General features: G+C 38.3%; 2 protein-coding genes across 2 annotated transcripts in view; one reads left to right on the forward strand and one right to left on the reverse strand.

The window, feature by feature from the left end:
* Nucleotides 1-125: 125 nt before the first annotated feature.
* On the forward strand, nt 126-4,725 carry LOC139940088 (prolyl-tRNA synthetase associated domain-containing protein 1-like). Its single transcript, XM_071936331.1, has 2 exons — nt 126-260; nt 4,173-4,725. Exons 1-2 carry the CDS (start codon nt 162-164, stop codon nt 4,605-4,607), a joined length of 534 nt encoding a protein of 177 aa, XP_071792432.1. The 5' UTR covers nt 126-161; the 3' UTR covers nt 4,608-4,725.
* Nucleotides 4,726-6,993: 2,268 nt separating this feature from the next.
* LOC139946873 (ribosomal protein S6 kinase alpha-5-like) overlaps nt 6,994-14,115 on the reverse strand; it is a 31,721-nt gene continuing 24,599 nt past the window's right edge. Inside the window, exon 15 of the mRNA XM_071944665.1 lies at nt 6,994-13,890. Coding sequence (XP_071800766.1) covers nt 12,980-13,890 — 911 coding nt within the window. The 3' untranslated portion in view covers nt 6,994-12,979. The remainder of the gene's footprint in view (nt 13,891-14,115) is intronic.

Below are 14,115 nucleotides of genomic sequence, written 5' to 3' on the forward strand. Positions count from 1 at the left end.
AGCGGTAATTAATGGCTCTCATTGACAGTGGATTGATGGTACAGACGTGACGGCGGTGGTTAGGAACGAAATAATTATTGTGTGAAGGGTCAATGGAGGGCGCAATTTAAATGTAAAGTGAAATTCAGGGGATAGCTTGAACAACACATAAAATAAAAGTCATGGCTTCTGAATGCAGTAGCACGAAGGGTGGCCGAAAAGAGCTAGAAAACGAACTTAAAAAGCTCGATATAGAGACGTTAACAATTGAACACCCAGAGGTAAATATTTGGTGTTTTTTTTCATGTATTTAACTCAAATTTCTCGGAGAAGGGAAAATTAAGTAAAGTTTTTTCCTCCATCCACTATCTATAGTATACTATTAAAAGTAGACCCAGTGACTGGGGCGCTGTACTCCTTTTAAACAATTTTTGTCTTTTTACAGATGAAGTCAAAAATTGTTTAAAAGGAGTACAGCGCCCCAGTCACTGGGTCTACATTAAAAGCGTAACCTGCGCCATCTTGGATTGAAAATTAGAAGGTCCAGTGGTATGGCATCCTATCCTTGTGGAATCCAACACGGTTGTTTGTTAATTTTGGTTTTTACCCATACACCGATGTGTGTTAGCACTGTATACTCAGTACTTTCCCGAGTCCTGTGAAAAAATATCACAGGCATGTTATTCAGGTGGGATTCGAACCCACGACCCTTGCAATTCTAGAGCAGTGTCTTACGGTTGTTTGTGTGGAATTCAATACGTTTGTGTGGTTTCAGACGTCGGGTTGCAAGTCTGCAAAACCCGGATCCAAACTCGCACTTACAAGTCATGTGATTGGAGGAAGTTTGGGCGGCGACCGTGCGTGCGTCAACCACTGGTCGATGTTACCAGACTTCCTAGAAATCTTTCTGACAGGCGACTCATTGGACAGTGTTTCGCAGATGGTGCTTCGGATTGGTTCATTCATTACCCCTTGCCCGCCCACCCGCCATTCGATCCGCCCTTTTCGGTCAGGTTACTTTCGTGTTGTACTAAGCATGGTTCTCCGGATTGGTTCATTCATTGCCGCGCAGGGTCGAAAGGGTCGAAGAGGCTGGGTGCCAGGACAAAACCGAAACCAATCTCACGAATTTGACCGAATTTGCATTGAATGGATGAAGTACCGTAGATTGATGTTTCGCAAGTGACCATGTGTCAACCACTGGTCGACGTTGTTATCAGACTTCCTAGAAATCCTTCTGCGGGTGACTCATTTGTTGAAAAGATTAAATGGAGAATATTTATAAAAAAGCATTCACTTCCAAACGGCATGAGAATTATCATGATGAACAAGGATGGGATCAAACGGAAGCTTAATAATTTGGAAACATTGCATAGGTTGGAAGGTGTCTAAGGGAACTTTACAATTAATAACATTTTGGGGGTGGGGGGGGGGGGGGCTTACACAAAGAGCCATTCTGGTCAGTGTATTGTGAGTGGTGTGTTGTCTGGTTTGAGACAGGCCACCTGTTGCTTGGTGAAGAAGGTTGCCGTGGGACCACTTTAGGTTGACAGTGGGTGGCGACCTTGGACCTTTTGCCAGTAAACTCAAATGGGTACATGAATACCGTTTTAGAATACGGTCTGTTCATGGAGGTATAATGTTGCAGTTTCAGAGTTTAACCAGGGAGGTAGAATTGTGAAACCATTCCTTACTCTATGGTGAAACTTATACACACACGTCAAAGGCTGTTTTGAAGCTGTAAAAAAAGAACTTTGCTTTGCATTTGGTCAAAGTTGTTAAGCAAAACGACATTAAGTTTCCTTTTGAATAAGTCTGTTCACAAAATTGGTTAGAGCAGTGTGTCGGTCAGGTCTCAGAATGTACATTTTGCCAAATCCATTTTGAAGCCTAATTTAGCCATCGGCCCGTCGGGTTGGTTACTGATGGAGATAATATTAACAAAAGAGACCTCGTGCGGCTGAATGGGGTACATTTTTAGGAGTTTGTCTATTGACCCAAACTGGACGTAACAAACCCTAAACATGACTTGACATGCTTTCTGAAAGTGAAATAAGTTAGAGAAAATTAAGGAGTGGGGACGAGTTTATCGTTTTTATTTAGTTTGTACGATATAGGGTTCCAGAGATATGGGATGTATGGAGGTTTGTTCCTAGAGCAGCGTGAACATGAACGCGGTCAGAAATTGTGTCGTTTGTCGTTCAAATTTCGCGAGATGCAATAAGCCCAAAGTGACAATAAAACAAAACCAGACCTGCCAAGTCTCACGCATTAGGCGTGAGACTCACGCATTTGAGCTCTGTCTCACGCTCACACGCACATCAACCATTATTGGGGCGAGATCGGGAAAAAAAAATTAACAAAATTTTTTGTACAAAATTTGTACAGAGTGCAAATTTGCAGATTGCGCACGCTTTTGCTCATCCAGTAGGTTCAGCTCAAATTCGGCAGAGCGCAAAACGCTTATTGCGCACAAGTTTGTTCCGATTCTTTCAGCAAATTCGTTGAAATGCGCTCCACTAGCGAAGACACAACAGGCAGAAGAAGTGAGCGATTGATTTTGGACATCATTTTTAGTCTATTTTTTTCAAGTTTGAAAGGATATAATCTGACACAATCGAACCTCCACATTAACCATCAACATCTCCTGTGTACCTCAAGTGAGTCTTAATTATTCTGAGGAGGCTTTTGCTGCATTTTGAAACACTTTTTGTCCACAACTAAATTTCACATTGTTTTATTTATTTATAAAAAAACAAAAATAAAAAAAAAGGTTGGGCGGCGATTTAAAAAGGCCTTCTTAAACTGGCAATTATTTTCTGGGGGGATGGGGGTTGAGATTTGAAAAATCTCACACATAGCTAGCCTCTGGACTTGGCATCTCTGCCTGCAAAACACTTTTTTGACGTTCACGTTAAGTGCTCCCGTAATACATGCAGCTTATTGACCAGAAAGTTTACAAGACCAATTCAGATGAGAATAAACTAAAAAGAGGCCTACGCTCTTACCGCCCCCCCCCCCCCCCCGAAAAAAAAAACAGTAGATAAATTAGATTTGTGGCACACAGCATGTTCCAAAAACTCGCTTTACTTATAGTGCTGTAGCAACGCTATGTATCGTGGGACGTAAAAATGTCATTTTTGACGATGTTTTTTAAAAAGGAAATGCAAGCATTATGAATGTATATTGAGTGTGTGGAGAAAATTTTGGTAGTGTAGTACAAAAGAAACTTTAGTTATTGCTGGCTAACGGTCAGTTTCACCTATCAACGCTGATTTGAAAAACGTGTAACGTTAGGGAGGCCCAACATATTAGACCCCTATAAGGATCACGGGGAGCCTTATAGTTTCTAGATGCATAAGGTATGTTGTCTAACCCAAAACGAGGTGGGTACAGCCACTGCAAGTAGTGGTGGACGTGCGAAATAGCTTCATTTTGGGTTAGAATTATGACGCCATGCATAAATATTGAGAGAGGGGTATAACACCCTCACCCACATTTCGAAATATTTGTGTAAAGGATTTTTATATCCTAGCGGGGTGCCGCGCGAAGCGCGGCATCCCACTAGTCATTATTATGCATGGTTACCAAATATACAAATGTGCTACTAGTTACACTACAGACTATCCCAGAACTTCAAGTTCTTCTCACTTTCAAAAGCAGCCTTCATACGATTTAGAAGATAGTCGCACTGCTGCCAGACACTGGGATGAACCTGCCCTTCTGTTTGTGACAAGAATATAAGTGTATATTGGGGTCTAAACCGTCTTTAACGTGATAGTTGCTGTAATAACAACACACGGGACCTACTACTACAGCTTTTTGTCCCATATGAAGGACAAACACAGGTTAAGTGTGTTGCTTAAGGACACAAGTGTCAGGACTCCTGACGAACCCACACTCCGTAGAACAGGCCAGAGATTGAGTTCGGTGACGGTGCTCTTATTGAGTCTTAACCGCTTGACCACGACACCCCCGACGGCCTAGTCAGTTTACTAAATAAAATGTGTAATCAATTGAAACTTCAGCCTTTGTAGTGCTAGGGTCATCAACACCCGGCTGGACTAAGTATATGGGACGCAGCGTCCCGTATACTTAGTCCAGTTGGGTGTTGATGACCCTAGACGCTGTCAGTGTCACTGCCTTGTCTGAATTTCAAAACTGTTATTCTTTATATGGAATCTTCACTTTAGGTCTTTACAGTGGAAACGATGATGCCTCATCTTAAAGATATCTCAGGAGCTGTTGGCAAAAATCTTTTCATGAAAGACAAAAAGAAAAAGGGCCTCTGGCTTTTGACCTGCCGCCACGACCGTCCAGTCAACTTGGCGACCCTAGCCAAGACGGTAGGGGCCCCAGGGGGTCTCCGCCTGGCAGATGAGAGCATCTTAAAGGACAAACTGGGCGTTGCCCAGGGCTGTGTCACACCCTACGCACTCTTCAATGACGAAAGTAACGATGTAAAGTTCTTGCTCGACAGCGATTTTATAACGGGGGGTCATGAGAGAGTGTTCTTCCATCCGATGGTGAATTCAGCAACCACGGGAATGTCACCAGAAGATTTCCTGAAATTTGTGAAAGAAACCGGACACGAGGTCGTCATGGTTAACTTTGAGGAGATGGGATGAGTTGGAGTGGAGACCTGACGAAACACACTCATTAATAATGTCCATATGGATGGGGGTGTATAGGTGAACAAGTTGAAAGGCCACTGTCTTGGATGCAGTGGCTGAGCCAGGACTCTTTCGGTGGTGGGTGGGGGGGGGGGGGGGCTGGGGAGGAATCTTCTATCGGATGGTGGGGGTGGGGGTTGGTGGGTGATGGTCATGGTCTTTTGAAAGTGTATGCTGCAGGGGGTCCACCATCGTCTTATGGCATTTTGTGGCAGCAGTAGAGATCCTGGTTTTAAAAAAAAAGAATCAAAAAGCATTTTCGTTTTTTTTTCCCCTCTTCTTATTCTTTTTTTTATTTTTTATTTTTCTAAAATCCTATTCTTTATCCCAATGCAAAACAGATATCTAGGAATGAGTGAAATACATGTATGACTGAGTGATAGACCAAAAAAAACCATAGAGGAGTCAAAAAGAAATAACTGCATACTAAAGAGGAACAAGAAATGTCAACGAATCATTTATATAAAAATTTTAATATCTTCAAATATAGTGGAAATTAAAAAGTGATATTATTATTAGCTATAAATAATTGGATTTGTGTTTAAAGAGAAGACATCAAATCACAAATGACTTTTTTACAATACTGCATTATTTGACCTCACCAAATTAAAACCATTTTGTTTACAACTATATATATCTTAATAAATCAATAGTATGGTAATTAATAAAATGGTAAATTTAATAAACGTGCTATTGCCAGTGGTAAATGAAATATATATTTTATGTCATTTACTGCTCTTGTCTGATGTTTAGTACAATAGACCACAAATACATCACTCTTAAGTTCTTCATAAAACTCCCCTAAATGTTGCCAGTGTTGAACGAAACCCTCCATCCGTGGCAACTTGGGGCATCAATTAAAACAGAATAAACAGTCCACATGGTTTGGTTTAAACTTGACTATATCAGAACAGATTAGCTCAAACACGTAGAGTAGTTTATTTGCCAACAAAACCATTTATGATACTTTACCAAAATCAGGGCTTAAATTCATAAAGCCTGTAAGCGCAAAAACTTGCCAAGTCAGCACAGAAAAATCTTGCTTACCAGACACTGGTTACAAGCCAAAATCACATGAAGTTTAAATTGTTGCAACTGGTAACCACTAATTGTTTGCTTAGCAAAGACATTTGTATAGCAATAATTTCTGATTTTAACAGCTTTTTGAAATTGGCCCCAACCAGGTCCTTTCATGTTTGATTTGTTCATCAAATGGATGAGAATAAAAGCTAACAAAAATGACCTAAATATGTCTTTAAGATGTTTAAAGGCACTGGACTCCTTTGGCAGTTATCAAAGACAAGTGTCCTCACTGGGTGTATCCCAACATGTATACAAATCAAATCTGTGAAAACTTGTCATCAAAGTTGCCAGAGAATAATGAAAGAAATAACACCCTTGTTTCACAAATCTTAATTTTTTTTGAGTGAGAAATTACCTCTTTCTCAAAAACTATGTTGTTTTAGAGGGAGAAGTGCCTAGTTTGGGCAAATTTCCATGGCATCACAACTACTTTACAGTTTCATCTTGTATATACTGCCTGTATGTTGTTTTCTTATAAGTGACAAATAAAATAATAATGGAAAAATAATGTTTGTTTTACTCGTTTCACATCATGTTAATTTGGTTCACACACGCCATCACTCAATCAAAAATACTGCAAATTATTTTACAACCTTCCATTAAATCCTAAAAAAACTTCTTCGTATTATACACAATAAATATACATTGTATCGCCCCAAACATATACAATTTTCTTGTAAAATCCTCCGAAAATTGTCCTTTACATTTGGTCATCACCAACCTTTGAACTAATTTTTTCACTTCAAAGACTAAACTTTTAAATATACATATTTATTAAAGACACTGGCCACTATTGGTAATTGTCAAAGACTAGCCTTCACAGTTGGTGTATATCAACATATGCATAGAATAACAAACCTGTGAAAATTTGAGCTCAATCGGCCGTCGAAGTTGCGAGATAATAATTAAAGAAAAGAACTCCCTTGTCACACGAAGCTGTGTGCTTTCTGATGCTTGATTTCGCGACCTGAAACTCTAAATCCGAGGTCTCAAAATCAAATTCATTTATAGTTACTTCTTCTTGTAAACTACATTATTTCAGAGGGAGCCGTTTCTCACAATGTTTTATACTATCAACCTCTCCCCATTACTTGTTACCGAGAAAGGTTTTATGCTAATAATTGTTTTGAGTAATTACCAATAGTGTCCACTGCCTTTAAATAACAATGGTTTTCTTTGTTCCGCAAGGCAGAGTTAACTGTCGCACAGGAGTATGACTATTTTGCACAATAACCCCTACCCACCCCCCCCCCCCCCCAAAAAAAAATGTACTGGATTGAAAAAGACATGAACATGTTGCATTCAGAGCCTTCGTTTCAAAACCCCAAATGACAAAGGTTGATGTCATTTTTTTTTTCTCTTCAAATTTGGGAACTCTGTCAATATGTTTTTTTTGTCTTTTTGTTGTACTCCATATACCTGTGACCACTCTTCAGTCAAAAGTTTAATATACATACAGGAGGAAGTAGAAACTAAATATTTCAATATATAATTAGTTATGCAAATTACAGTCAGTGTTACTGAGTATTCCAACAGTATTTAACTAATAAGTACATTTTATTAATTTACAAGAGTGCCAATATCAACCAACATGTCAATTTACATTATTTTCAATCCAAAGCTAAATTCAAATTAGTTGCTGACATAATTTCATTTTTGTATATCTCAATATTAATTAGTATTAATCAATGCATTACTATATATGTATAAGTCCACCACTATTATTCGGTGCACCAGTATGATTTTGAGTCCCCAAATATATCAAATTTACACTATATTTATAAACCAGCTTTGCTGTTGACAATCAAAAAGAATTAACTTACCCTCGTCCATTCAATCCAGCTTCTTTAGCCACGCAATATAAAACACATCTATCAATAAATCGCCATCGATGCAATAGAGATCAGTATTATTGCAATTAAATTTAGAATTGATTAATCTAAACTGTTGGTCATTTTTTACATAAATCAAGTCACAAAACTGGTTCCAATTCCAATCAATCAGTCAATCAACCAACCAATAAATCAATCAATCAATCAAACATCAAGATGTAATACTAATAATATTCCAATTGATTAGTTCAATATTTCAGTCAAGATGACTCAAACAATCCAGATGCAAAATAAATAATCTCATAATCAATCCGATCTGCCAATAAGTTATTTGCGTGTTAAATTTTAATATTGTCAAGTTACCACTTGAATTTAAAGGAACATTACAGAATTGGTAAGAAACAAAAATCGTGAAGACCACAGATTTACATCAAACTGACAAGGTCTAACGATGATGGTAGTAGAAAACATCCGTTGAAATATTTCTGTCTGAAATGTCATATTTGATGAGAAATAAATAGTCTAATTTCGCATTTGGAGTTTATCGGTCAGTGAGCGTTTTATTCATTTTTGTTTCGGCATCGATGCAATGCAAAATTTGTAATTGGTTTTTACTCTTCTCTCATAACCCAGATGGCAGATCGATCTCAAACTTCTACAGGTTTGTCAGTTACTGTATATGGTGGAATACATAATGTGCTTATACTGCCAGCACCTTTTTTGCTAGCAAAACCAATTTATGTAATGTTCCTTTAAATTCCTCAAACTATAGAGACATGTCTCATGATAATAATAATAAGAAGAAGAAATTCTTCTAGAGCGCATATTACAAAGGAGTCTCTATTCGCTTCTGTGGTTAAAAAGATGGGTTTTAAGTTTAGATTTAACTTGTGCTAGCGTGGAACAGTCTTTAATTTAGGGGCAAGCTTTTGCGTAGTTTTGTAAGAGACGGTGAACACCCGTACACAATTCTGAATGATAGTACCAGGGTCTACTCATCTGGAGGTTGCAACACAAAAGCTTGCCCCGAACCATTTGAACAAAGCAAACTGTCTCTATAAGCTGAGGAAAGTGTAAAAAGTAACTTGTAACTAAGCAAGTCATTGTTCAAGTCATTACTCAAATCTAACCCACAAAAAAAGCTTATTCCCCACACCCCTATGCTATCAAATTCAGTCCTACTTCATTCAAGTTAACTATTCATTCAAGTTAACTAATATCTTAGTTTAAACAGATATGCCATTGTGGCAAATTGCTATTGTGAATAGTTTCACAATTTTATATCAAAATATTCAAGTAACACAATTATAGCCTTTGTCAATATCAGTATCTACCAATATTATTTATTACATAACATCCAGGTAGATCCTTATCATTTGATTGGAGGATTGTACGGCATGCAATCTTCAAAAGTCAAACCATTACATGGCTGATATCATTTATCAAACATTTTGGTACTATTCAAAGAGCACAATTTTGTCCCATCCTTGTTTTTACTCATTGACCACATCATGCGTTATACACAGCAGTACAAAACACCCTCCTTGTCGCACAACAAATTGTCAGTTTTACCAATGTAATTTGCATTGTGACATCACACTTTCCTGATAGCAACTACGATTGATTTGCAGTTAAGATCAATCTTGGCTCTTTGTTGAATGGCCTAGAACCCAATTTGTTACATTTTTTTTTAAGTTTTTTTTCCTTTAAAATGATAATAATCTACTTGGATGTTACAAAAAAAAAATCAATGAATGTTCAGGACTCATGCAATGGTAAGACTATTTACATTCGTTGAAAGTTGGAATGTTTTATTCTGCGAGGCAAAGCGTAAAGCTAACCACACCCATTCTGGTACAATTTAAAGGAACACCTTGCCTTGGATCGGACGAGTTGGTCAAAACAAAAGCGTTTGTAACCGTTTTTTATAAAATGCTTACGGTTGGAAAGATGTTTTAAAAGTAGAATACAATGATCCACACAAGTTTGCCTCGAAATTGCACCGTTTTCCTTCTACTGTGCGAACTAACATGGTCGGCCATTTATGGGAGTTTCGAGGCATGTTTGTGTGGATCATTGTATTCTACTTTTACAACATCTTTCTACCCATATGCATTTTATAAAAAACGGTTACAAACGCTTTTCAAAGACCGACTCGACTGATTCAAGGCAACGTGTTCCTTTAAAGACACTGGACACTAATAATAATTGTCAAAGACTAGTCTTCACAGTTGGTGTATCTCAACATATGCATAAAATAACAAACCTGTGAAAATTTGAGCTCAATCGGTCGTCGGAGTTGCGAGATATTAATGAAGGAAAAAACACAATTTTCGCATTAAGTTGTGTGTTTTCAGATGCTTGATTTCGAGACCTCAAATTCTAAATCTGAGGTCTAGAAATAAAGTTTGTGGAAAAATACTTCTTTCTCAAAAACTACGTTGCTTCAGAGGGCGCTGTTTCTCACAATGTTTTATACTATCAACCTTTCCCCATTACTCGTAATCAAGAAAGGTTTTATGATAACAATTATTTTGAGTAATTACCAATAGTGTCCACTGCATTTAAGGCCCTTTCGCATGAGAAAATTTGTAATAGAAACCTCGACTAAAATCACATCAATGTTGAAAATTAACAAATTCCTGTCATGTGAAAGCTATCCTTGTTATGTCAATAACAAGAGATCCAGACCTCAGATGAGTAAATTGGCAACCATCTTAAAATCACAAGGATATATGTGGTGTGAAATGCTTACAGTGCAATAACTAAGGACCCTTGCTATGGCGATATTGCTCTTCTAATGCACAGAACGTGTCACTATTGTGCACACTACAAGTCTTAAGTCTTCTTATTTTTATTTACATTATAATAAAGGGTTCAGTGAATGAAAATTTTGACCTTACTAACCCCCCCCCCCCCAAAAAAAAAAACAAAAAACAAGAAATTAGGAACTTTGGAAAATTTGTGTTCCAAGAAGTCTTGATAAATAATCACAATCAAACAACTAGCATCTATTATGGAGAAGCTTCTTTGCTGATGCTCATGTGAAAGGACCTGTAGGTGTATACTGTAAAGATGAGTATATTTGATACACTCACACAAATCCTTCTACCTGGACCCAATGTTCACGGAGCTGCTTTTAGAACAACAAAGGAAGCTAAGCACAAGAACATTATGCTTACCAAAATAAGGTCTCAAGTACAATTTGCAACTGGTACTTTTTTCTTCTTTAGCAGCTTTAATAAATTAGGCCCTGTTGGTAGGTTTGTTTATCCTGATCAAAATTTATAAAGCAGGATATGATATTTATAAATTTTCATTTTACACTATAAGATGATATTAAAGAATACATCACTTAACAAATATATATATTATTATAAATATAATACAATAGTTAAAAAAGAAAAGGTAAAATTCAAGAGATTCAATAACTTTCATAATGTTTTTATTTGATATAAAAATTTTTAATATATAAATTTTTGTGTTAATATAAAAATTAGGAATTTGGATAAGAAAAGTCAGCCTAAAATAATTTTTCATTTGGGTGTGTTTGTTTCTTTTTTTGACGTTTTAAATTAAAAAGTTTTTAAAGGGATGGTACAACTTTCTTAATTGTTTTATTCCATATATAAACGGCCGGAAAGCTGGATTTTGAGTGTATTTTACAGTTAAAATCACTCATATAGCTTCAGGAAAATATATGTGACCATAAAATACTACTTGTAAGAATTTCGACTTGTAAGAAACTTTAACAGTTATAAAAAGTAAAAAGAAAGCCTCCAGCAACTGTTTTCAAACAACATTAAGTGGTTAGTGTTAAGATGATTCACCAACATTGCCTTCGACAAGACCGAGTACCGGTATTACTAAATCCAAGACGAACACCCACCCGAAGCTTTTAAAAAGGGCGCCCTTGGTTGACTTGGTGCCCCCTCAAAAGATGGCGCTATGGGTACATGCCACCAACCTACACCCCCCCCCCCAAACACAACAAAGCTATGTCACTGCATTTATTATCGATTAAATACAAAACCAAACTTTAAGAGAATAATATCGTTAATCAAATCATACTCCTTTATGAAGGTTTGTATGAAAAAAACAGCGAGCGAAATTGTACACCACTGGAAAGGAGGTTGAGAACACCAACAACTAGTCAGTTAAAACCGCTAAAACATGGTCTCTGTTTTTGCCAAAGGGGTTTGGGCACCAGTCACGCAGTTGCAGCCTTAGCTTTGCTTTGTGTTATACCCGCTTCAGACATGCGCGCCAGAGTCACGCCAAACCAAATAGATAAAGAGTGACTCTAGGTCGACCCAAATTAATTTTGGTTTCAGACAAGGGAACTTATCATTTACATTAGGTTCGGCAAATGACAAGATCGGCGTCTGAAACCAAGGCGCTCCAGAGTTGTTCCGACTGACTGCAACAGGTGATCTTCCGGCGTCTAGCGCGTCCAGTCACTCCCAACTGTTTCAGACATCAGAATTTTCATGTACTTAATTCAGAATTTGGTTCAGCGCGACTCTAGAACGCCTGTCTGAAACGGGTGTTCGGTGACTAGACCCATAAAACCAACAACTGAAGACGATCTTCGATCAGCCTTCCTCATTTCAGCATGTGTTGTTGCACAGAGTGTCAAAAATGGTGATCCACCAAGGTACAAACCCTGACTCGCTTTTCAAAACGTTGGTTAGCAATATTTTATACAGTACAGCTAGAACAATAAAGCACCTGCCTAATTAAGACAATTTTGATTGGTCCCTTAGTAATTATATCGTCCAATTGAAACAGGCACATAGTTTTGGTATTTACACATACTTTATAATACTTTTTTATAATACAATTTAGTCAAGAGACTTTTGAAGCCAAATACTGACTGATTCTTCAAATGCTTAATTTGTAGGTTAAAGGCACTATGCTAGAGTGCAATACAATACAATTGATGTATCTATCTAAGCAGTTCATTCTTTCTAAAGCTACCTCAAGATTCTCTCCTCAGTTTGTTTTGAATGGTGCTTTGACCATCTCAAAAATTGGTAAATCAACAGAGAGGTTCTCTATTTAATAGGCAAAAAATAACATTGCCACAATTTAGCCTTGATCATCGATCACCATGCTACTGCGCAATGTGATAATGAGTTCAAGGCCTGCAATTACCTGCAGACCATGGAGGCTGTGGCCCATGTTACCCCTGGTCTAGGCCCCCATCACCAGTTTCCCACAGACTGCAAGATTTTCTGATGACAGTGCCCATTGCAAAATGTCCTGGCCCTTTGAAATTCCAGGCCTGCAATTTGGAAATCTAAAATGCAAATTCTCAAGAATCTTTTCAAAACAGTGAGCCTGGTTTTGATTTGGATGAAAAATTCAATATGTTCTTAATTCCAGGTTGAAATTAGAATTTACTGCTCTTTACTTCGATTCAGGTTTCACAGAATCTAATGCTGAGGTGACACTATTAGTAGGTGCCATGACGGACTGCCACTGGCTTAGGTTCTCCTGTATAGTTGGTAGATGTTGGAAATTGACGGCAGAGTACTGTATAGGATGATGATGATGATGATGATGATGATGCTGATAAGGAAGAGGTGGACCTTGTGATGTAGAGACATCACCTTCGAGCCTGCATCCACTCCCAGAAGCTGCTCCTTCATGTGGTGCTTGGCCAGATACACTAGTGGTGACTACAGGTACTAACATCACACGGTTACAATGTGGATTTGCATTTCCTTGTGCCAATTGGAGGAAAGGGTTCGCCGCAGGGAGGGGTACAAAAGATGACGGTGAGACATGTCTCTGTTGGGGCATCGCTAAGTTTGAAGCTGCCGACAGGAATGCAAGAGGATGCTCGGACTGTTGAGTCACTCCTGCAACTTGGGGGTTCGAAGCAGGCAACATTTGTGTCTCTGTCGCCGTCTGGGTTGAAGGAGCTTCTGTTCTGACAGGGCCACACTTTGGATTGGGATTATTGGGACAATGCGTCGGCGACGTTCGTCCATGCGAGGAGGATCCCTGCGAGGAACCCTGGGAATGAGTACTTTCACTGGAGCTGCTTCTCGTCTCTGTGGAAGAGTCTTTTTTAAGTTTCCGCCGCTTGGCGAGCGGAGCATTCGAGACGTCTAGCAAGAGGAAGCCCTCCCTCTGGGCTTTGTGGAAGGCAGACATTGTTGCCTTGACTTTGGTCTGGACTGAGGCACTGCTAGAGAGGAGGATGTTTGGGGTCATGAGCGGGGTAGAGCTGGTTGCTTGCTGGCCCTGAATCCAGTCATTGACTAAGAGGTCATCTATGGTAAGCCGATGGCTAGGATTAACGGTAAGAAGACCTGGCAGATGAAACAAATTGAAATGTTTTAATTTAAAGGTTTTTGTTGTTGTTATCATAGTGTTTGAATGTTTCCCCAAACTGAACCACTTGCTAACAATATAATAATCTCAGTTAGTTTCTTGTTACTTCCCGAGGATTGGAAAAATGAAAAACTTTACCTTTCAAAGAGAAGATACCTTTCAAGAAAAACAAATTTTAAAAGTTGCCCAGACAGTTTCTCGTA

This window comes from Asterias amurensis, chromosome 1 (assembly GCF_032118995.1).
Source record: "Asterias amurensis chromosome 1, ASM3211899v1".
Taxonomy (NCBI): Eukaryota; Metazoa; Echinodermata; class Asteroidea; order Forcipulatida; family Asteriidae; genus Asterias; species Asterias amurensis.